This window comes from Styela clava, chromosome 10 (assembly GCF_964204865.1).
Source record: "Styela clava chromosome 10, kaStyClav1.hap1.2, whole genome shotgun sequence".
In the NCBI taxonomy this organism is placed as follows: domain Eukaryota; kingdom Metazoa; phylum Chordata; class Ascidiacea; order Stolidobranchia; family Styelidae; genus Styela; species Styela clava.
In genome coordinates, this window is record NC_135259.1 from 7,187,029 (window position 1) to 7,208,879 (window position 21,851).

The window sequence follows — 21,851 nt, forward strand, 5'->3', positions numbered from 1 at the left end:
ATTGTGTTCCTGAGATACGTTTTAATACGCTTCAGCGTGCTGAATGTTCGCTCTGCGTCGGCGGAAGAAATAGGCGTCGTCAAAATTTTGCAGACGCCGCAAAGGTAGTTACTAGAGTGTTATCTATGAGGAACCCATAGAGCGCGCAAGTTGATGTGATGTTCAAAAAAGTTTGATTGGTGTATATACATCGCAATTCATTTTCCAACTTACCCACGTTTATCATGGGGTAAAATTTGGAGACAGTAGCCAACAAATGGATGGGAAATTGACGTGCAAATTTTGAAAAAATTTTGGGGTTCATCAAAGAGAACGCGGCAAGGTGTTCAGTGCGCAGACGATCGCCTATTTGATTCACCAGAATGTCACAGCATTCCTTTGCAGACAAAATCAAACGCTGCGTTGTTTGCCCGCGGCGTAAAGAAGCACTCCATGTGTCGTCGTATTTTATTGTTTCCCGGATACGAGATACAGCATCGCAGAAGTCTGAAATACACGACTGCACAGACGCTCCATCCATTGGCCTTGACTGCAATGCGCCGTATAATACATCCACGTGATAGAATATTGTGGACAATAAAGCGAGAAAAATGAAAACTCACCATCTTCTAGCAGACGCTTTAGACCTGCCGCCTCCCTCACAGAGCGTTCGTCCCAAACCGGAGAGCTCTGAATGCCATTGAAACACTCAATGAGCTCAGACCTAATTTCGAACACGCCCTGCACCACGCGTGATTGGAAGTTCCAACGTGTTGGTGCACAAACTGGGAGACGGCGGCTACATATCTGGCGAAGGAGGTCAGAGCGCTTCGGCGAAACGAAATAAAAAAAAATAAGGAAAACCCCGAAACGTTTGCAAAAAATATACGGACGAGAGGGGTATCAAGACACATATTTTTAATAACGAGGTTAAATTGGTGTGCATAACAATGTAAAAAATGCGCATGAGGAAAATCTTCTTTTATATAAACTTGAACACCATGTTTCGACCCACTCATGACTGCCGTGCCTTCATGAGTTTGAGCTATCAATTTTGACTTCGCGTTGTAAGGCTGTAACACTTCTTTCAGTACAGCCGATATCCCGCAAGCCGTGCGATCAACGATTGGTACAAAGCTGTGAAATCTCTCGGTAGGTTTACCATCTTTCACAAACCGAAAAATCACAGCCAGTTGGGAAACGCACGTGATGTCAGTTGTCTCGTCAGACTGAATCGAAAGGAACTGGCAATTCTCAATTTTCAGAGCCAAATGTTGTAAATAAATTTTATACATTGAGTCGAGCAAATCATTTTGGATATCCTTAGATGTCCCTTTCGAAACAGTTGCGGCATCAAGATGATCTCTCAATACTGTATCTAGGGATGCGGTGTATTCCACCATATTCAAAAATACCCCTCTATTAGAAGAGCCAGCCCGTTCATCGTGCCCACGGAGGGACAGCTCGTGACAACCAATGAACTTCTATCAATCGACCGAGAACATGGCGGTTTTTTTCGACGTTTTGGTTGTGCCGACGAATAGAAACCGCGCGTCCTTCATCCAACTGTGCTGCAATATTAACATTTCCGAATGTTCGGTATTTTACTGCATTGTCCAGATGCTCCATAGAAGATTGATGATCTCTGGCTCGCTCGGAAAGATGTTTAAGATCTCTAAAATCAAATTTACACCAACGTGAGTCACGGGCGGTAGCAAAAAGTAGGCAATAAAAACAAAAAAGTGCATTTTTGTCCTCACTGTAACACAACCATTCGTGTTTTTTATACCAAGTTTCTGCGCAGAATGTACGCCGACGCTTTCCTCCGTCATGGGATTGTTTCAGGGAACAATTCTTTGGTTGATAAGGCCCAAGAGGTTGTACCTCTAATTTTTGTTCCAGCGGCAGCTGCGAAAACGGAGTGCGAAGTAGTGCATCAATCTTATTCATTATGAGTTCTAAGGCTAAGAAATGCGAAGCCGGAAAAAAGTGAGGAGCTCAAAAGGAATGTGGAAAATCGAAAGCAAATGGACTAAAGGTCTCTAACTGATTCAAATAACGAAACAAGCGACAAAAACGAAGGCGAGGAAACTATCAACTCTTCAAGCAACCAACGAACGAGAAGGAATGCGTGAATATGTCAACACGTTGTTGTAAGAAACGTCGGCATTGTATCGTCATAATTTCGGGGCTAGCCCCGATGATTTAGTAAAAGAAACAGAAAACAAACGAGACAAACGCGGCGAGTGGAAGATAAAAGAGAGAATACGATATACAATGAGCAACCGGGGCAAAATCGGCGTCGCCCCGTCGACGTTCGGCGAAGGCTTTGCGAGCGAAAAATGAACCATGTCGGGAGAATATGGCTAGTGTAGACAGTCTGTGCAACCGATATTGAGGTATTTTTCGAATATTATTTATTATACCGAAAAAACAGGCCCTATTGGCGCGCCGCCACTGACGAAACTCCTAAGGGAAAATACACAAACAGTGGTAATAAAGATCCGTAGAATCAAACTTGTAGAATGTTTCATAAATTGACACAACAATTGTGGTCACGGAATAGTTCTCGAGCGATTATACAGGGTTTGAATGCATCTAACTCTAAAATCTAAACAACTGTTTTATGGAACCATATGCCATCGCGAAGATAGTACCTGAAAATATCTGACGGATATGTAGGGTATATACCACAAGGATAATATTGATCTCTGGTTGTCCGGGCTCTTTAGCTTATATGGCGGATATGCGGAAAAATTAAACAACGAGCGAAACGTAATGGAGCACAGCCATCACGCTTTAACGATGGGTAGCAAGACCACGATGGACTGACCGATCACAACGTCGTCAATTTAACTATATGATAATATATCGCGCCCATAATATAGCGACACAAAAGCAAGTCCCCATTTAAGGGGTTTGTGAAGTGCTTATATAAACTTGGCACGCTCTGATTATGTGGACCAGTTTCGTAGTAATATTAAATGTGCTTTTAGATAGCTTTGAACCGGAAATGATTATATTACACATATGACACTCCACTTTATGTGGTTTTGAAGCGACCCGTCATTCTTTCAGTCCGCAACCGCAAGGCACAAGAATCTAGTGCACAGGAGGGAAAGGTTGAAAACCTGTACTTTGAACCGGAAATGATCAAATTACACATATGACAGACCATTTTATGTGGTTTTGAAATGGATCGCAAGGCACAAGAATCTTGAAAAGTCGAAAATCTGCAAACATGAATGGCATATAGTCATAGTTCAATAGAAAAGACATGCTAATGAGCAATGCTGTAAAATCATTATCTTTTACAATAGCATAAAGCATTATTGTATATTAGCAGCAGGTCCAAACATGCATTCATACTTCAGTGTATAAACCAAGCTAGAACTTTCATAAAATTCCAATGCAAATGTCCCTTATGTAACTAAACGTTTTCCAGACAAAGTTCAGTAGGCCTATAGATCTTGGATACAACGCACGATTTGGACCTTCGACGTGCCCGCATTCTCAAAGGATTTTGTTGATTTAATATGCCGTGTCTTGTTTGTTGAAAATCAGATTGTTTTCTGTACTGTGATTTGCTGCCCCTGCATGTTAATCTATGTTATCGGAACATTCTTCTCGAGGGTTTGTATTTCAAACGCTTAGAAGTATTCACGCAAATCAGTTTTTAAAACTGCTCAACCTACTTAACTAGAAACGTCGTTAGATAGGGCAGACTGAAAGAATGACGGGTCGTGAGACGGAACCTCTAGTTAAAGAAACACTGCCATTACAAGGCGGATACAATGACGAGTACACAGCAACTGTGTCAGAATCTGATCAGGAAGCAACCACTCCAGCAAAATCAATTTTAATAAATGAACCTCAAAGCACGACATCACTATGGGATGACACTGACGTTAGACAGAGGCTTCTTCTTGTGGATTTAATGCTAATGGATTTCCTATCGGCATTCTCAATTGGCATACCCAGTCCTTTTTTTTCGCGAATAGTAATCAAAAGAGGAGGCTCAATATTGTATTCTGCTCTCATACTACAAAGTATAATGTTGTCCTTTTCAATTTGTTGTGTAATTTTTGGTAAATATCTCCCTTCTATGGGAATCAGGAAAATGTTTGTTGGCGGATTGGCAACATTTGGCTTGTGCCAAGTTACATTTGGATTATTGCATTTTGTTGTGGATATCAAAGCCTTTACAGGATTAGGGATATTGATACGTGTCTTCCAAGGAGCTGGAGAAGCTGCATATTCATTATCTTCTATGACTGTATTGTGTAAGGAGTATCCAGCCCACGTAACAAAAGTTTTTGGATTTACAGAAGCTATGGATGGGTTAGGTTACCTTTTGGGGCCGATTTTTGGAGGTGGGATGTTTGACAATATAGGCATGCTACTGCCACTGGTACTATCGGGAAGCATAGTCATATTAGCTATACCATGTCACTTATATTTGCTACGAACATACACACACGAGGAAAATGCAGAAAGTCGGGAATTCAACGTATCAGAGTGGTTATATAATCCTTACATCATTTCAGTTTTGTGTTTAGTGGCCACTTTGTTTGGAACATTTGGGTACCTGGATGTTGCAATTACTACCTACTTGGAAAAACTTGGATTTACTGCCACAACTGTAGGGTTGGTTTTGTCCACCTACGGGCTAAGTTACTGCTTTGGTGCAGCCTTAATAGGATATGTTGTTGCTTTGAAAGAATGGATGAGAAAAGTATCTATGGCTGTTGGATTCATCGGGTTTTCTTTAGTCCTGATGGTGTATGTCCCAAAACAATTGACGTCCTTAATTTATGTTGCATCATCCGCGCTGGGTATATTTACTGCCGTAGCCTCAGTACCTGCCTTTGAATATTTGTTGCCAAGTGATAGCGACCCTAGCTTAGAAATACATAGTGCAATTTCAGGTGCTTGGTACAGTTGCATTGGACTCGGCATGTTCGTACTCCCACTGATAGGCTCTGCAATTCACAAGGCTTTGCATTCTTTTTCGTGGTCTCTGTTTGTATTGCCTTGTATTGGATTTGCTCTTAGTTCGATTTTAGCTGGGTTGGTATACTTTATAAAAAGCGACAAAAGTTCGTGAAATTGTCACATTTCAAAATGTCAAATAAGAGACCACGAAATAAATTTGCTCAAAAACTAAAAAAACAAACTCTGCCAGTCAATAAAACCCTTTATCAAATCAAGACAAAAATGCAACTACGAAGATAGTTTTTATAGCTTACTTGTCCTAATATAGATACTAGTACGCAAACTATGGTAGCAAAAATTTATTCAGCAAATGTAATGTCGCTCCAAACTTTTTATTTTTAAATTATATGACTTGCAATTGTGACGTTATGGATTATATTCGCTAGTTATTAAGCTAGTAAATGTGCTTCTTCACGTGACTAATATTTTGGTCTATATCATAAGCAGATAGGCCAGGGGTCGGCAACCTACGGCCCGCGGAGCAATATAATCCGGCCCGAGACGCTTCACTGAATATACCTTATTCATTAAAAACCCATCCTACGCGCAAAAAATAAAAGTGATGTAAAAAGATTTTTTTAACATTAGCTCTTATGGGAAAAGTGATCACCAGAGCAGAAATTTGCATTTTTCGTAATTTTCTAGATATCTTTCATTGTATACGTGAGCAGTTTTGAGGATAGATAATTTATTTACACCTTTTTTGATAATTTTTATCATGATAAACATGGTCAAGATTTTTGATAATCGTTCATTAAAATTTTAATAAGCGCGGTGTTTCCGATGACGTCATTCTCACTAGACCATGAGATTCTGCCAACGCGCCGTGCTCTGTGGGATATGCGCTGCAAATGCGGCGCTAATGTCGCTTTGGGTCCGTGTCCGTCAGGTACTGGAAGCGTTTAACATTGACAATCTAGGCCAGGGGTTCTCAAACTTTTGGTGTTGCGGAGCCCCTGAAAAGGTTGACTATTATTCGCGGAGCCCCGAAAGCAATGTTAAAATTGTAGCTTTCCGATAAATATTCCTGAGTAAGTTAAATGTACTTAACTTAATTTAAATGCTAAACCTTTTTTTAATGGGGTTAATGCAAGTCGTAAATAAATCAAAATTTCAAAGATAAATTATATATACTCTTACTAAAGCTGTAAATTTGACACTTGACAAACATATTAATAAACTAGGGGTCGAATCTTTTCCTATTTGACATTTTCGGAAGACTTAAAAGGCTGCTAATAACGAGCGCGATTGCATTTTGTTACAATCACCGATAGTTTTCGTCAGCATGGCATGTTTTTAAACATCTTTACGCCGGTGTTTATTCTCCCTAAATCAAAAATTTTCTTCGGCATATACATGTATTGTTCCACAATGACGACGATAAATGCTTTTTTGTTCTCGTGGGGAATTATGAGTTCAATGTGAAAAACATGTTCCATATAGTCATCCGCGACGAAATGCTAAAAATAATAATTAATAATAAAGAGGTTAATCCGCAACTCAAATTTCTTGATTGAAAAACGGCATTCTAAAATATTAAAACTTAAAATAAAAGATCACACTATAAGTTTGGTTTTAGCAGACTCACGTCAGATTAAAAACGCTTTTATAGGCATTGTAAATCACAAAATTTGGTGTAATGTTAGGTTTTCTTTGGTTATTCATCATATAGTAACTGCGAAATCGAAACACAGTCAATTGGGTGCGCGCTTTACCTTTTTTTTTATTCTGAAACTACCGACGAAGCCGCATGCATTGAAATAAATTTCAATTGTATTTTGCCCAGATCTTGTGATTTTTTAAACGGCGATATCTTGCTTAATAATAATCTCGAGTGCAAAAGAACAAATCAAGTTTGACAAATTCCAAGATCGCAAAAATATGACTCCAATTTATTTATATTTGGCAGTATATCACGTATTTTATGTTATTTTAGAATAGTATTCTTTCATTTTAGTAATCCTAATAGTAATCTCGAATGAAACTTGAGTAACTACAATTACAATCGTAGTAGTTGTAGTACAATTGAATTATTACGACAAGACACTTTAAATGCTCGCATCGGCCATACATTGAATATTTTACGCAACAGAAATCTCGTTATCCGTTTTTTATAATCGCAAAGAATGTTGCTCGGAGATTTCCGTTTCAAATCCCCACCTCTTGAGTATCCAGGCTGCGCTCCAGCTTATAAATAATGTCATTTTTCAATTCCGCCTTTTTGCCATATTTCGAAGCTATATTGTTGCCAAATTTTATCAAAGCTGTTGTTGTTTCTTTGAACAGCTACAAAACTAGTCATTATTTTGAAAAGTAATCGGATAGCTCGCGGAGCCCCTGGGTATCTCTCGCGGAGCCCTGGGGCTCCGTACGGAGCACTTTGAGAACCTATGATCTAGGCCAGGGGTTCTCAAACTTTTGGCGTTGCGGAGCCCTTGGAAAGGTTGACTATTATTCACGGAGCCCCAAAATAAATGTTAAAATTGTTACTTTCCGATTAATATTCCTGAGTAAGTTAAACGTACTTTACTCAATTTAAATACTAAACCCTTTTAATAGGGTTAATACAAGTCATAAATAAATCTAAATTTCAAAGATAAATTGTATAATACTAAAGCTGTAAATTTGACACATGACAAACATATTAATAAATTAGGCGTTGAATCTTTTCCCCTCTTGACATTTTTGGAAGACTTAAAAGGTCGCTAATAACATGCGCGATTGCATTTTGTTACAATCGCCGATTGTTTTCGTCAGCATGGCGTGTTTTTGAACCTCAAACATCCTTACGCCGGTGTTTATTCTCACTAAATCGAAAATTTCCTTCGGCATATACATGTATTGTTCCACAATGACGACGATAATTGCTTTTTCGTTCTCGTGGGGAATTATAAGTTCAATGTGAAAAACATGTTACCATATTATAATCATCGGCGACGAAATGCTAAAAATAATAGTTAATAAAGAGGTAAATCCGCAATTCAAATTTCTTGATTAAAAAGCGGCATTCTAAAATATTAGAACTAAAACTTAAAATGGAAGATAACACTATACGTTTTGTTTCAGCAGACTCACGTCAGAATAAAATTTTTCCACTCTAAAACTACCAACTACAAATCAAGTTTAACAAATCCCAAGATCGCAAAATACGACTCCAGTTTATTTATAGTTGGCAGTTTATGTTATTTTAGAATAGTATTCTTTCATTTTAGTAATCCTAATAGTAATCTGGAATAGAACGTGAGTAACGATGAGCACAATTAAATTATTACGACAAGACACGCTCACATCGGTCATGAATTGAATATTTTACGCAACAGAAATCTCGTTATCCGTTTTTTTTTGAATCGCCAAGAATGTTGCGCATAAATTTCCGATTCCAAATTTGAACCTCCTCCCTCTTAAGAATCCTGGCTGCGCTCCTGCTTATAAATAATGTCATTTTTTGAGGCCGCCACTTTGCCGTATTTCGAGGCTATATTGTTGTCAAATTTTATCAAAGCTGTTATTGCTTTTAGGAACAGTTTTAAATTAGCCAAGTCAGTATTTTGAAAAGTAATCGAATAGCTCGCGGAGCCCCTGGGTTTCTCTCGCGGAGCCCTGGGGCTCCGTACGGAGCACTTTGAGAACCTATGATCTAGGCTATAACCCATACCATTTCTATCACGTTTGTTTACTGGTTTTACGCATTTATACCTGTACAGCTAGCAATCATTTACTGAAGGCATGCTGACGTGTTATTTAAACTACCGGTATCGTACCAAGGCTGCAAGAGGTGAAAACTAAATTATTTAGTAAATACTGAAATAGGCCTACGAACAAAAATGTTGGCCATATAGCCAATAGGCAGGACAAGTTATACGGTACCGGTATACAAAAATGATGAATATCTCCAACCTATAATGGTACAATACCGGTCTCGTAACTAGGTTAAAAACATGACTGAATACGAGAGGGAGATTTATTTTGTCAACCAGAATACAAGCATTGAATCAATAAAAATCATATACAAAACAGTTATTCGGTATAGACTGGGGAGCGATACGACCATCACAGTCAGCTCCCCCCTGCCCCCCATGTTTGCTATCAAGATTAACAGTTAATTAAGATGTTTTAACAAAAACTCCTCGGAGGAAGGGTTGACTAAGTTAGGGAATATTTTTGGATTTGGTTAAAATTGTAGTTCATTATTAAACACTGCTTTTTTTTGTAGATTTTCACTTAGTGGACACTTAGCAAGTACGACAGTTAATTTATAAAAAAAAATTGTAAATTAATAACAAATCAGTAGAAGTCAGCTCGGGTATTCAAACATGTGATGGTTGAAGTGAGAAAATATTTGAAGTCACGTTTAGGGTATTACATTAAACAACAATGGAAAAGGTACATTGGAATCAGTCAAGCTTCAAATGCTAATGGCATTAATAAAAAGAATATTCGAATTGAAGACTGAAGTTTCCATCTGAGACATTGGAAGACGCTAAAACCTTATAGACTTGATAGTGTGGAAAGCCTTCTCACAATGCAGTAATAATTGGACATATATTTATAATATCATTATACAGGCTTTAAGTTGAACTATATGTTTAATTAAAATATCTATCTTTACTAATAAATGCTGAAAACCATTTGTTTCAATCTGCTGAGTGATTAGGGCCAGAAATTAGCTGTAGGGACCATCACCAGGGTTGGATTTACCAATAGGCTAGGCAGGCTGAAACCTAGATCCTCGAAATTCGGTTTCAAAGTTTGTAATTCTTTTGAAAACCCTACAAAAAGTATATATATATATCAAGCTTTTCAGAGTAGAAAATTCTGTATACAACAAGTTTCAACCACATTGTAAACAGCCATTATTGCGTCGTTTGCATCATAATAAGGGAAATTATTATTATGCGCATTCTACTGGAAGTTTCTTTGTTAAAGTATGACTGTAGCGGTTGTTTGATCAAAGAAATTGTAAGCAAAACTGCCTCAAGTAAATTATCATTCTTTTAATTAAAAATTCACACCCATGAATGGGGAGAATGAAAAGTTTAATGCTTTCATATTTTTACATTTTAAGCAATTAAATGTGGTGTTGTTTAGAGAGAAATTCTGAGCTCAAAAATATGGTCTCATGGTCTACATCCAGCCCTGAACATCACCAATTTTGGGATAGGTACAGTGCATGGTAGGTACCGTCAACATATGAACTGAGTTAGGCCATTGGATTTTGAAAGGTGTACCAGAAATGTACATGGAATTCATGAAATATATAACATCTAATTAAAACCAAAATAGGTCTTTCGTTGAACGCCAGTTGTGGTCCCGGTACCGGTATTCCAGTATTCTGTTATCACAAGCGGTCGGAGCACATATCCCACAGAGCACGGCGCGTTGGCAGAATCTCATGGTCTAGTGAGAATGACGTCATCGGAAACACCGCGCTCATTAAAATTTCAATGAACGATTATTAAAAATCTTGACCATGTTTATCACATTAAAATTATAAAAAAAGATGTAAAAAATATTCTATCCTCAAAACTGCTCACGTATACAATGAAAGATATCTAGAAAATTACATAAAATGCAAATTTCTGCTCTGGTGATCACATTCCCATAAGAGCTAATGTTAAAAAATATTTTTTTACATCACTTTTTTTTTGCGCGTAGGATGGGTTTTTAATAAATAAGGTCTATTATAGTAACAAATTATAGCTGTTTTGTCGATTATATTTTTTACGCAAAAGAATTTACGAGTAGACTAAATTATATTATAGCGTAACAAGTATAAAATTCGCAATTACTCGTTCATTAAGCCTATAAGTTTAGATAAATTACAACAAAACGCAGGGAAGTTGATGCTAGGTGTAAATGGTTTAATGGCGCAAAAAATATTCAAATGTTCAGTCTTCGCGCGCTAAAAGTTAACTTCTGATCTGTGTTACAAAATGTGATTCATCGGTCATTCATTCGATTTTTAACTTTCTAAAAATATGTGCGGCCCACCAATGATTTGCAACCGTTAATTTTGGCCCGCGAGCGACAAAAAATCGCCTACCCCTGATGAAGTCCTTTATATTTAAAATTTTGACAAATGTCAAAATATTAGACCAAGCATGACTTAGCTCGCTATACAAGGAAAAATTTTCATTATATTTGGTATAAAATGCTATAAAAGAATAAACAACATTGTCAAACCGGCAAAAAAAAGCTGCAAATGAACAAAGAAATGTGTCATTGAATCGGGTTCGTAATACTGGAGTTAACGGTTCTACACTATTTACTTGCAACTGCAAATATATACTATAAAATAATATAAAAAAAAGGTACTACATTAAAAATAAAACAGTATAGAAAGATGCTAAAATTATGAAATTCTTTTTCTCAAGCTTCTATTGGGCCGGAAATAAGATGTACAATAAGATAAATATGTTGTGCCGGTAATCGAAATTTAAATGCACTTTGCCGATATCTATCGAAATCTGCATTGTCATACCAAACACCCTGTCTCCTGTCCGGTGTAAGCCAATGGTACATATCTCTGCACCATAGCGTATTTTGATTGAAGTTGTTTGTAGTTATTAAATGAAAATACACACAATTATTTCACTTACACAAGAACAAAAACAGTATAATGTATAGAGTTGCCGTCTTTTCATTCGAGATGCCAATATGCTTGCAATCCATGTAAGTGTATTTTTATATCTTATCGTCATATACTTTTTTCATTTTTTAACGATTAGATCACAAACGGCTGTATGTAAAATAATAATCAAGTAACATCATATTAGTAACTTTACGTAAACGGTATAAACCTTGCTCGCTCGGAGCTGATCAACAATGTAGTACGCTATTTTGAATCAAATTATTGTCTTGATCACAATTTTCAGAAAAGGTATCTTTCATTCGGAAAACAAGTACTATGAATTAATTTTTAAACAGTAATATTGCTCTGTCGCATTTGATTCAATAACAACTGAAATACGTTAATAGGGTTTCATTACATTTGAACCCGTGTACATTAGAACCCACGTACATCTAAACCCACGGCAATTGCACCTGCATACTATTGCACCTATGGAAATTTTTTTTGTTTTACGGATATTTGAACCCGTACTAACCCTAACCCATGGGTTTTAGCACCCGCATATAGATTGAACCCGCGGATATATACATGGGTTCAAATGTACATGGTTCAAATGTACGGTCACCCGTTAATAGAGTTATATATAACTCGACTGAGCACTCCACTTCTTATCACATGCCTCTTAGAAAATACCCATCGACTAAGCATACATTTTTCTTTTACGTAAAAGTTGCGGATTCATCATCTAGCTAAAGAATTCATCAGCTTTGTGGTATCCGATGCATACGACGCTAGCTTGAGATGAGTTGTGACAGCGATCGACGGGTTATCCAAAAATGACAAGAACAACTTGTCTATTATGATCGTCTTTATACTAGTATTACATTCAGAAAATTCAGTACAAATCCATGTATAATCGACATTATGACGATCTCGGTCAAAGGAAAAATGTCGCTCATAATTTTTATATATACCTATAAAAAGCTGTGTTTTACTTTCATTTATAAATATACTTTTTACATTTATAATGCATTATATATAAAGTTTTCTAAAGTAAACTAAGAATGAATGTAAATAGATTCTGTTTTTTATTCGCAGAAAAAAGTATTTTAACACGCGACAACCAATATTATAGAACCTTGTTTCAGATGCTTTTCAATCTCCAGTGGATCTACATTCTACAGCAATGAAAAAGACTACTGAGAAAAGATACACAACAGTGGTAAATGGTAGTAAGGATTTGTTCAGGAATATTTTCTCCAAATTAAGTATACAATCTTGCCAAGCTGCCCTTGTTCGAAACAACATGATTGGCAATGTAGTACCGAAATTGTTATTATGCAGCGAAATATCTGTTTCATGGAACCGTATGATCGCGAATATAGTACCTGAAAATATCGGACAGATATGTATATACCAGGAGGATATTATTGATCTCTGGTTTGCCGGGCTCTTTGACTTTTATGGTAAATTTATATGTAAAAAAATTAAACAACGACCGACACGTTATACAGCACAGCCATAACGTAGTAACGATGAGTAAAAAGACCAGGATGGATTGACCGATCACAACAACGTCAGTTTAATTATGATAACCTATCGCGCCCATATATACACAAGGCAAGTCGTTATGAACAAAAATCGTTAATGGGCATGTGAAGTCTTTATATAAACTCGGTACACTTAGATTTTGTGAATCAGTTTCGTCGTGTTATTCAACATGATTTTAGATAGCTTTGAACCGGAAACGATTATATTACACATATGGCGGCCCATTTTGTGTGGTTTTAAAATGAATCACAAGCATCTAGTCATTCTAGTGCATAAAAAGGGCAGGCTGTAAACCTGAAATTAGGAATAGGAAATCCGTTGCCTCATGACTCGGTATATACACATAGTTCAATAGAAAAGACAGGCTGATGAGCAATGCTGTAAAATGTTCATCTTTTATGGTATAGTCACTAGTGTAATATGTGATTTTAGCAGCAGGGCCAGACATGCATTTATGTATCAGAATATGAAATAGGCAAAAACGTTCATAAAATTTCCGATGTAAATGTCCTTCATGTAACTAAACGCTATTCAGACGAAGCCCAGTATGGATCGCAGATTATTTAGCGGTTGAGTCAACGCACGATTTGACGTACCCGCATTTGAAGAGGATTTTGTTGGTTTAATACGCCGAGTCTTGCTTGTTGAAAATTAGATCGTTGTCTATTGTATCATTTGCTTCTCCTGCATGATAACCTATGTTATCGAAACATTCTTGTCGAGCGTTTGTATTACAAACGCATAGAAGTCTTCACCGTGAGTCAATTTTTAAAACTACTTAGTCTACCTTAACTAGAAACATTCGTGGATAGGGCAGACTGGAAGAATGCCGGGTCGTGAGACAGAACCTCTTGTTACACTGCCATTGCAAGGCGACTACAATGACGAATACAATGACGAATACACAACGCCCGTGTCAGAATCTGATATGGAAGCAACCACTCCATCAAAGTTAATTTCAAGAAAAGAACCTCAAAGCAACATATCACTATGGGATGACACTGACGTTAGACAAAAGCTGCTTCTTATGGATTTGATGCTAATGGATTTCCTAACGTTATTTTCAAGTAGCATACCGAGTCCATTTTTTTCGCGGATAGTAATCAAAAGAGGGGGCTCGATATTGTATTCTGCTCTCATACTCCAAAGTTTGATGTTGTCCTTTTCAATTTGTTGTGTAATTTTCGGTAAATATCTCCCTTCTATGGGAATCAAGAAAATGTTTGTCGGCGGATTGGCAACATTTGGCTTGTGCCAAGTTATATTCGGATTATTGCATTTTGTTATGGATATCAAAGCATTTACAGGATTAGGAATATTGATACGTGTCTTCCAAGGAGCTGGAGAAGCTGCATTTGCAATATCTTCCATGAGTGTAATGTGTGAGGAATATCCAGCCCACATTACCAAAGTTTTTGGATTTACAGAAGCTATGGTTGGGGTAGGTTATCTTATGGGACCAATTTTTGGAGGTGGGATGTTTGACACTTTAGGCATGCTACTGCCTTTGGTACTTTCGGGAGGTATAGTCATATTAGCTATACCATGTCATTTCTTTTTGTTGCGGCCATACACACACGAGGAAAATGCAGAAAGTGGGGAGTTCAATGTATTGGATTGGTTATCTAATCCTTACATAATTTCTGTTTTGTGTTCAGTGGCCACCGTGTTCGGAACATTTGGATACATTGATGTTGCAATTACTACTTACTTAGAAAAACTTGGATTTACTGCCACAACTGTAGGATTGGTTTTGTTCACCGTCGGGCTAAGTTATTGCATTGCAGCAGCTTTGATAGGATATATTGTTAGTTTCAAAGTATGGGTGAGAAAAGTATCTATGACTGTTGGATTCATCGGGTTTTCTTTAGTCCTGATGGTGTATGTTCCAAAGCAATTGACGTCCTTAATTTATGTTGGATCGTCCGCACTGGGTATATTTGGCGCCCTAGGCACGGTACCTGCTTTTGAAGATTTGTTGCCAAGTGACCCTAGCTTAGAAATACATAGTGCAATTTCGGGTGCTTGGTATGGTTGCATCGGACTCGGCATGTTCGTTCTGCCACTAATAGGCTCTGCAATTCACAAAGTTTTGCATTCATTTTCGTGGGCTCTGTTTGTATCATCTTGTATAGGATTTGCAATTACTCTGATTTTAGCTGGATTGGTATACTTCATAAAAAGAGTCAAAAGTTCGTCACATTTAAACGATCTGGTTGATTAAAAGACAGCGAAATGAACTTGCTCAACAGCTATAATACGAACTCTGCCAATCCACTGTCACTGCCAATCATCAGAGATCCGGTATCAATTCAACACAAAAAATTAACTCTGAAGACAGCTTTTAGAGCTTACTTGTCCTAATATAGATACTAGTGTGCAAACTATGGTAGCAAAAATATACTCAGCAAATGTAGTGTCGCTCCAAACTTTTTATTTTCAATTATTTGATTTATAATTGTGAAGTTATGAACTATATTTGCTAGTTATTAAGTGCGTCAATGTGTTTCATCACGTGCCTAATATTTTGGTCTATACCAGGAGCATGCATGTATTTTAAAGTTTGACAAATGTCAAAATATTAGACCAAGCATGACTTAGTCCGCTATATCGGGGAAGCCTATCATTATATTTGGTATAAAATGCTACAAAAAATAAATCGCATTGTCAACCAGGCAAAAAATAGTTGCAAATGAATAAAGAAATGTGTTATTAAATCTGGTTCATAATACAGGAGTTCACGGATTTTACAGTATTCACTTGTAACTGCAAATATATACTATAAAATAAAAAACGTACTATATTAAATATAATACAGTATAGAGAGATGGAATTTTTATTGTCAAGCTCCTATAGGGCGATCCTGAAAATAAGATGTCGATTCCCATTTTCTTGCAATTCCGATCATTCTGGCATTCGCCGTTTCTCTAGCCCACGTGCCTCCATATCTAAATGCCTGTCCTGAAAATGATTGTCAAGTTGGATTTTTTATAAGAATGAGCCCTCGCTCCGAAGTTGAATACACTTAAGCATCTCTCAACCAAATCGAATAGAAGTTTTTGCAAATTTTATTGGACCGAATACCCGATTTGTTACTGATAGAATTTAATTAATAAGATGTTCACAATATAAACAAAACTTACCAGGAACATATCCCGAATAGTTTGGCATCAGACCGGCTTTTGTGTGATAAATATGTTGTGCCGGTAATCGAAATTTGAATGCACTTTGCCGATATCTATCAAAATCTTCATTGTCATACCAAACACCCTGCGTCCTGTCCGGGGTAAACCAACGGCACATATCTCTGCACCATGGCGTATTTTGCTTGAAGTTTGTAGTTATTAACTGAAAATACACAGAATTATTTCACTTACAGAACACCAAAAAGACTCATGTAAACATTCTAAATGTTCAGCGGAAGTAAAAAGCGAAAAATATCGACAAGACCAAGATGGATGAGCTCGTCTGGGGAGGGGTAGTAATTGTATCGAAAAAATACTGCATATGAAATATCTGCCTACTAGTTATAATTTTCCCAAATGATTTGGAACTTTTCAGTGGCCTGCGAGGCTTAATTGAGACAATTTGCAAATAGGATAAACGGTGAAAGCAAGGTTAATTTTTTTCAGCATAAAATCGAATTTTTCATTGCAAAGTAGGTTAAAGTTCACATGCGGGAGACTCCGCGAAATATTGTTCTTTGTGTGGTTTTGATAGAAGCCCAGGTCCTTTGTCGTTACAACGACGATGACCACGTTAATGCCTTAATTAACTGCACCTATCTCAGCCCCACAGCGTTCAAACCCAAAATAAAATCGACGGTTCATATAAATCAACAGAACGCAAATGTAATGGGACAATTTATATTGAAACTGTCTAGTCATGATAATATGACATAAAGTCACCACACTTATCTAGACTAGATTTTGCGCAGTCACATTGTCACTCAGTGGGGTTACCATATTTTTGTGACTTCAAATCGGGACGCCTCGGAAGACAACGACCCCTTAGCTGTGATTTTATAACTTCACATTTTCCGATTTTACTACATAGGCCTACATTTAAAGCTCGGCTGCCTTCATTGACCATATTGTTATCAAAATTTCATGCGCATATCCTCTGTCCAAATATCGGGTTCAGTTCGAAAAATAGGAAGGAATTGACGTTAACAATACCGGTACAAATAATTCTAATTCAGACTAATTAGTATTGGTTTTACATGCGATACGTCTGCCATCAATGGGAATCAGCGGGAAACGAACGCATTCACCTTCAGTAAGTAGGCTAGCGCTGCGCTACACAGAAACAACAGTAACGAAAACATGTTTGTGTATTATGCTGGAAAAGAGGGACCTTTGGCTGACTTATCGGGACGGCGGGACAAAACGCTGAAAAGCGGGACTGTCCCGCCTAAAGCGGGACGTATGGTAAGCCTATCACTCAGAGATGCCAGAAAAGGGCCAAGTTTCAGTGGGATTATTGATAAAATGAACAATTTATCGATAGCTATTAGTAACAAAGTATGCATCTAATTCATGCATTGCTCTGATGTCTACGACACTGCCGGCACCTGTGAAACGCATGTGTTACTGCACGTTTGCATGTGTTCTGGGGGAAATTCTTTTGTTCACATGGTAAAGGTATAATACAATTATTTTTATTTCAAAGACAAACTAACCCTGTGTTTGTGATCCACTCGTGGAGGATATTTGTACGTTGGTGGAGCAGTATGAGCACGTTGCTGTTGTTTCGATGATGTCACCAATCCGATGTCCGCTGCTGACTGGACACGTTGACTGATGTTAGGCAGTCTACGACTGAATGACTCTTGTGGCTTGAAATCATGATCGGAACTATGAAAAAGGAAAAGCATTGTATTAAAAGAGTCAAGCCGCGCCTTTAAAGTATAAAAAGATAAGTACATTGACTAACCTATTCCATACGCAGAAATAATGTGTTATTAGACTGAAACCAAAATAATTTAAAAAACGAGCTTAGAGTCGACTTAAGTTACGGATTGCATTTTACTTGACTATAAATATTTCAGCTTGATTCTTTGAAATCTGTGTAGCCTACTCGGTTTAGACCTGACGGAATTTTATTTGGCGCGTCACAACCATGATTGAAGAAACACTCGATTTGAACTCAACGGTCGAGGTTTGGCCTCAAGCCAGGGCTTGCGGAGGGTCGAGTTACTGCACTGTGAAGTCACGAGTCAAGTTACTACACTGCTTTGAGTCACAAATCAACCAATTTCATAGGCAACTGTGAAGTTTATAAGTCGAATTTGCAATGGCTTGAATCGTTATTTTGATATTGAAAACCAGAATGAGATTCATACTTGTGTCAAAGCGAATCGTGTTAACGACGAAGAAATGTATCGAATGAAGGGGTTACAGTCCATAAAATTTTGCAACTGTAAATATATACTACAACCATTAAAATATCGAGAAACGCAAATACATGGTTACGACAAACGTGAGAGCGATGCTCAAATATATGGGCGCGGTGGCCAAACGAAGTAGTACTGGTATGCAATCTGTCACGGTAGACTACCGATACCGTACCGCAGTCTTCACACTTCGCCTGGCCACCAGATCGCGAACGCTGATCCGCCACAAGGTGCACGATTTTTGACTTTGATGACGTCATCGCTCACTAAAACAACGTATCCATTAAAGCCCACAGAAAATTTTAAAATAAATAAGGTAATAGCCTTCTAGAGAGAAATACAATATTTGACCACTGAAAATCCCAGAGCAATTGACTCTGTAGTTTATGTGAAAAGCGATTTTTTGAACGTTATTACAATAAGAAAAATGTCACTGTCAACAGATTGCGTTGCTTTCCTAAAGTTGGAACAAAACATTGATATTTCAAACATGTTCACTTAGCTTATTGCCACACGACATCAGTTGTTTTAAACGAGGTTTGCAGCATTTGTCCATGTTGTTTCATGTTTAAGAGAAACACGTATCTTGTACAATTCACATATCTATGTTTTTATGTCCTTCATATAACTCGACAAGCATTGTTGAACAACAATAGATGATTGGTTATTCGATATTCCATTGTTGGTTAATTGAACATATCAAAACATGTGGTAATAAACAATAGAAACGCGATATAACAGGCGTAACAATAACATAACGTAAATCTTTCGATTTTCTGGTAAATTTGAACGCTTCACACATAAACGGATGTAAACCTGAGGTGACCGTACATTTGAACCCACATACATTTGAACCCATACATTTGCACCAGTATATCCGCGGGTTCAATCTATATGAGGGTTCTAAAGTCCATGAGTTAGGGTTAGTACGGGTTCAAATATCCGTAAAAAAAATTGCATAGGTGCAATAGTATGCAGGTGCAATTGTCGTGGGTTCAAATTACGAATTCAAATGTAATGAAATCTAAATCTGAGCACGACAGATGAAAAGTATGGCATAAACGTCTGTTTGTCTTTATTGCGTACGTTGATGGAGCGCTGGTGGCAAATGGGCATAATACTACTTTTTATCAAGTATGACACTGCATAATAAATATATTTTTACACGCCACTAAAATTTTGAACAGTGTGTACATCCGCCTCGTTATATACATCAACTGTAAATTAGTCTAGATTAATTGAAAGTCCATGAAACCATTGTACCAACTCACCATGTTTGTCGAGGATTAACGTGAGAGGCTTCAAGCATTTAAAATTGCCTATCGAGTGTTCAGGAGTATTTACAGAACACAAGAACCGTTTAAATATCTAATTTAGTCAAAGTGTGCCTACGCTTTTCAGCAATGTTTATAGAAACATTAGACCATTTTGCGATACAATATATGCAATCGATCAAGTCTGGCACTGAAACGAATCGTATTTTATTTTAATATGGCGGGGCTATTGTGATGAAAACAGAATAATTACGAACGAACCGTTACACCCGGCTATACCACAGTATGACTAACTTTACGTACCTGTTTAAAATTATTAACTTATAGGATTCACTATGACGAAAAACAAAATATCACATTCAATTCCGACATATTTCGGAATTAACCATTTTTGTGGGGTGTTATCTATCCAACCAATTCAACGGTATTCAACGAAATTTCATGAATCAACGTGGGCCAATCGAATTTGTTACATCATAGATGGGGCGGTAAGCAGAGAATAACTGAAGTAATCAACTGAAAACAAGGTCCATTTAACTATTTCTAGAATAGCCTTTTTAATTTACATGATAGAAACAGTTGTTACTTACTTTGAGCCCCTTTTTTTGTAAACAGGACTGACCGTTACGTAAATACTCTGAGACGAATATGGATGTCCGGGAGTAGCATAATTCGGCATGTCTTTATTTAATTAGTATGTAGATCACCAAACAAATTTTATGCTACAATGCAAATGCAATGTTATGCTACAATGTCAAGTATACATAACACTATGATTATATGAATACTCTACTCTATGGAATACACATTTAATGAAAACAATTATCAGTTGACAGCAGAAGGATAACCGTAGATTTGCTCAGTTATTTTTGATAGAAACGAGTCGTTTATGAAACCATCAATTTTATCTAAGAAGGGTCTCAATTCACTCAAAAATTTGAAAAATCCAAAAATAAACACTTTTTTGTGATATTTCATGAACTTTACCATATATCATGCGTTATTAACCAATTTCAATTTTGTTATATTCGACGCTGCACCTGCCAGTCTTACGCTTAAATGCATCTTATCATACGAGAATGTATACGTTAAATCTCACGGACTTAGTTAAAAAACAGTTTATTTTACATACATATATAATGTGAAAATCTGGTATCCCATTCTAGCTAGCTATACATAAACTCGAAGTCTCGAAACAAACATTCTGGTTTGAATGAAACCTATAAACCGGTCCTCGACACCGACATTAATTGAAGTAAAAGCGGAGACAGATGTACCTAGGCTATCAATTTTCAAGGTGAGCCCTCTGATGAAAGTACGACAGAGCAAGTGAAATGAATACATTGTTATTACAAACAACGGCACACGATTGAAACAAGTGAATATCTATCGGTAATTTAAGCCATAGGACATGTGTAATGTATATGAAAACATCGAACATTTCATATACTCAAAACACACAGTTCGTATTTTAGGTTACCTGTGGGCGGAACTTCGAAAATAGTAGTAGGTGAAATTTCTGGCGTTTTAAAAGCCTCTGGGTAGACTTTCTATCTAAAGCCCGCGCATGGCCGGTATTAAATGATCGTTTCTCTTATAAATCATGTAGCTTTTCATTCAGGTTGAAAATCTAATAAGATCCGTTAGAAACATCTTCGTTATATTGCCCAGACACTATCGCAAATATGCTTAAACCAAATACTTGAAGATGTCGGCAAATTACAGAAAAATCATCTAACGCCTTATATATGAGTGATCTCTGTATTCAATGTGATATTTTGGACAGCAAACGTGATCCTGTCTTTGTTTTCAAAATTAACCTAATAATTAGATATAGTCTGTTTGTACTATTCTGACACAATAATGTTCTTTATTTATTTAGATTTTTCTTGTATTTAAAAAGGATGTCACATTTCCTCATATATATTACAATTGTGACCAACATTTGCTGCCACTTTTCCATTAAAATCTATTAGATGGCTATTTACCTACATTCGTGATATGTATTTTCAAAATGATTGGAATACTTCAGCCCCATGCTTTACCTGAACGTCTTCGCTGCAATACGATAATATTGTAATGTCAA

General features: G+C 37.1%; 3 protein-coding genes across 3 annotated transcripts; 2 read left to right on the forward strand and 1 right to left on the reverse strand.

Annotated features, from left to right (window-relative positions):
* The first annotated feature begins 3,712 nt into the window (after positions 1-3,712).
* Positions 3,713-5,086, forward strand: LOC120338083 (MFS-type transporter SLC18B1-like). The gene has a single exon (XM_039406017.2). It carries the CDS (start codon positions 3,713-3,715, stop codon positions 5,084-5,086), a length of 1,374 nt encoding a protein of 457 aa, XP_039261951.2.
* Positions 5,087-13,378: 8,292 nt separating this feature from the next.
* On the forward strand, positions 13,379-15,922 carry LOC120337314 (MFS-type transporter SLC18B1-like). Its single transcript, XM_039405072.2, has one exon. The coding sequence runs from the start codon at positions 13,923-13,925 to the stop codon at positions 15,318-15,320; it is 1,398 nt and encodes a 465-aa protein (XP_039261006.2). The 5' UTR covers positions 13,379-13,922; the 3' UTR covers positions 15,321-15,922.
* Positions 15,868-20,508, reverse strand: LOC120337338 (uncharacterized). Its single transcript, XM_039405107.2, has 4 exons — positions 20,356-20,508; positions 17,778-17,952; positions 16,240-16,444; positions 15,868-16,057 (listed from the first exon to the last, which is right to left on the reverse strand). Exons 1-4 carry the CDS (start codon positions 20,442-20,444, stop codon positions 15,939-15,941), a joined length of 588 nt encoding a protein of 195 aa, XP_039261041.1. The 5' UTR covers positions 20,445-20,508; the 3' UTR covers positions 15,868-15,938.
* Positions 20,509-21,851: the final 1,343 nt, after the last annotated feature.

Bases quoted from the DNA above. Each gene is read 5' to 3' on its own strand.
- LOC120338083 (XM_039406017.2), top strand. From the start codon at position 3,713: ATGACGGGTCGTGAGACGGAACCTCTAGTTAAAGAAACACTGCCATTA.
- LOC120337314 (XM_039405072.2), top strand. From the start codon at position 13,923: ATGCCGGGTCGTGAGACAGAACCTCTTGTTACACTGCCATTGCAAGGC.
- LOC120337338 (XM_039405107.2), bottom strand. From the start codon at position 20,444: ATGCCGAATTATGCTACTCCCGGACATCCATATTCGTCTCAGAGTATT. The intron at 17,953-20,355 runs GTAAGTAACAAC...CCTTTTTCATAG, and splicing joins TACAAAAAAAGGGGCTCAAA to TTCCGATCATGATTTCAAGC. The intron at 16,445-17,777 runs GTTAGTTTGTCT...GTGTATTTTCAG, and splicing joins GAGTGGATCACAAACACAGG to TTAATAACTACAAACTTCAA.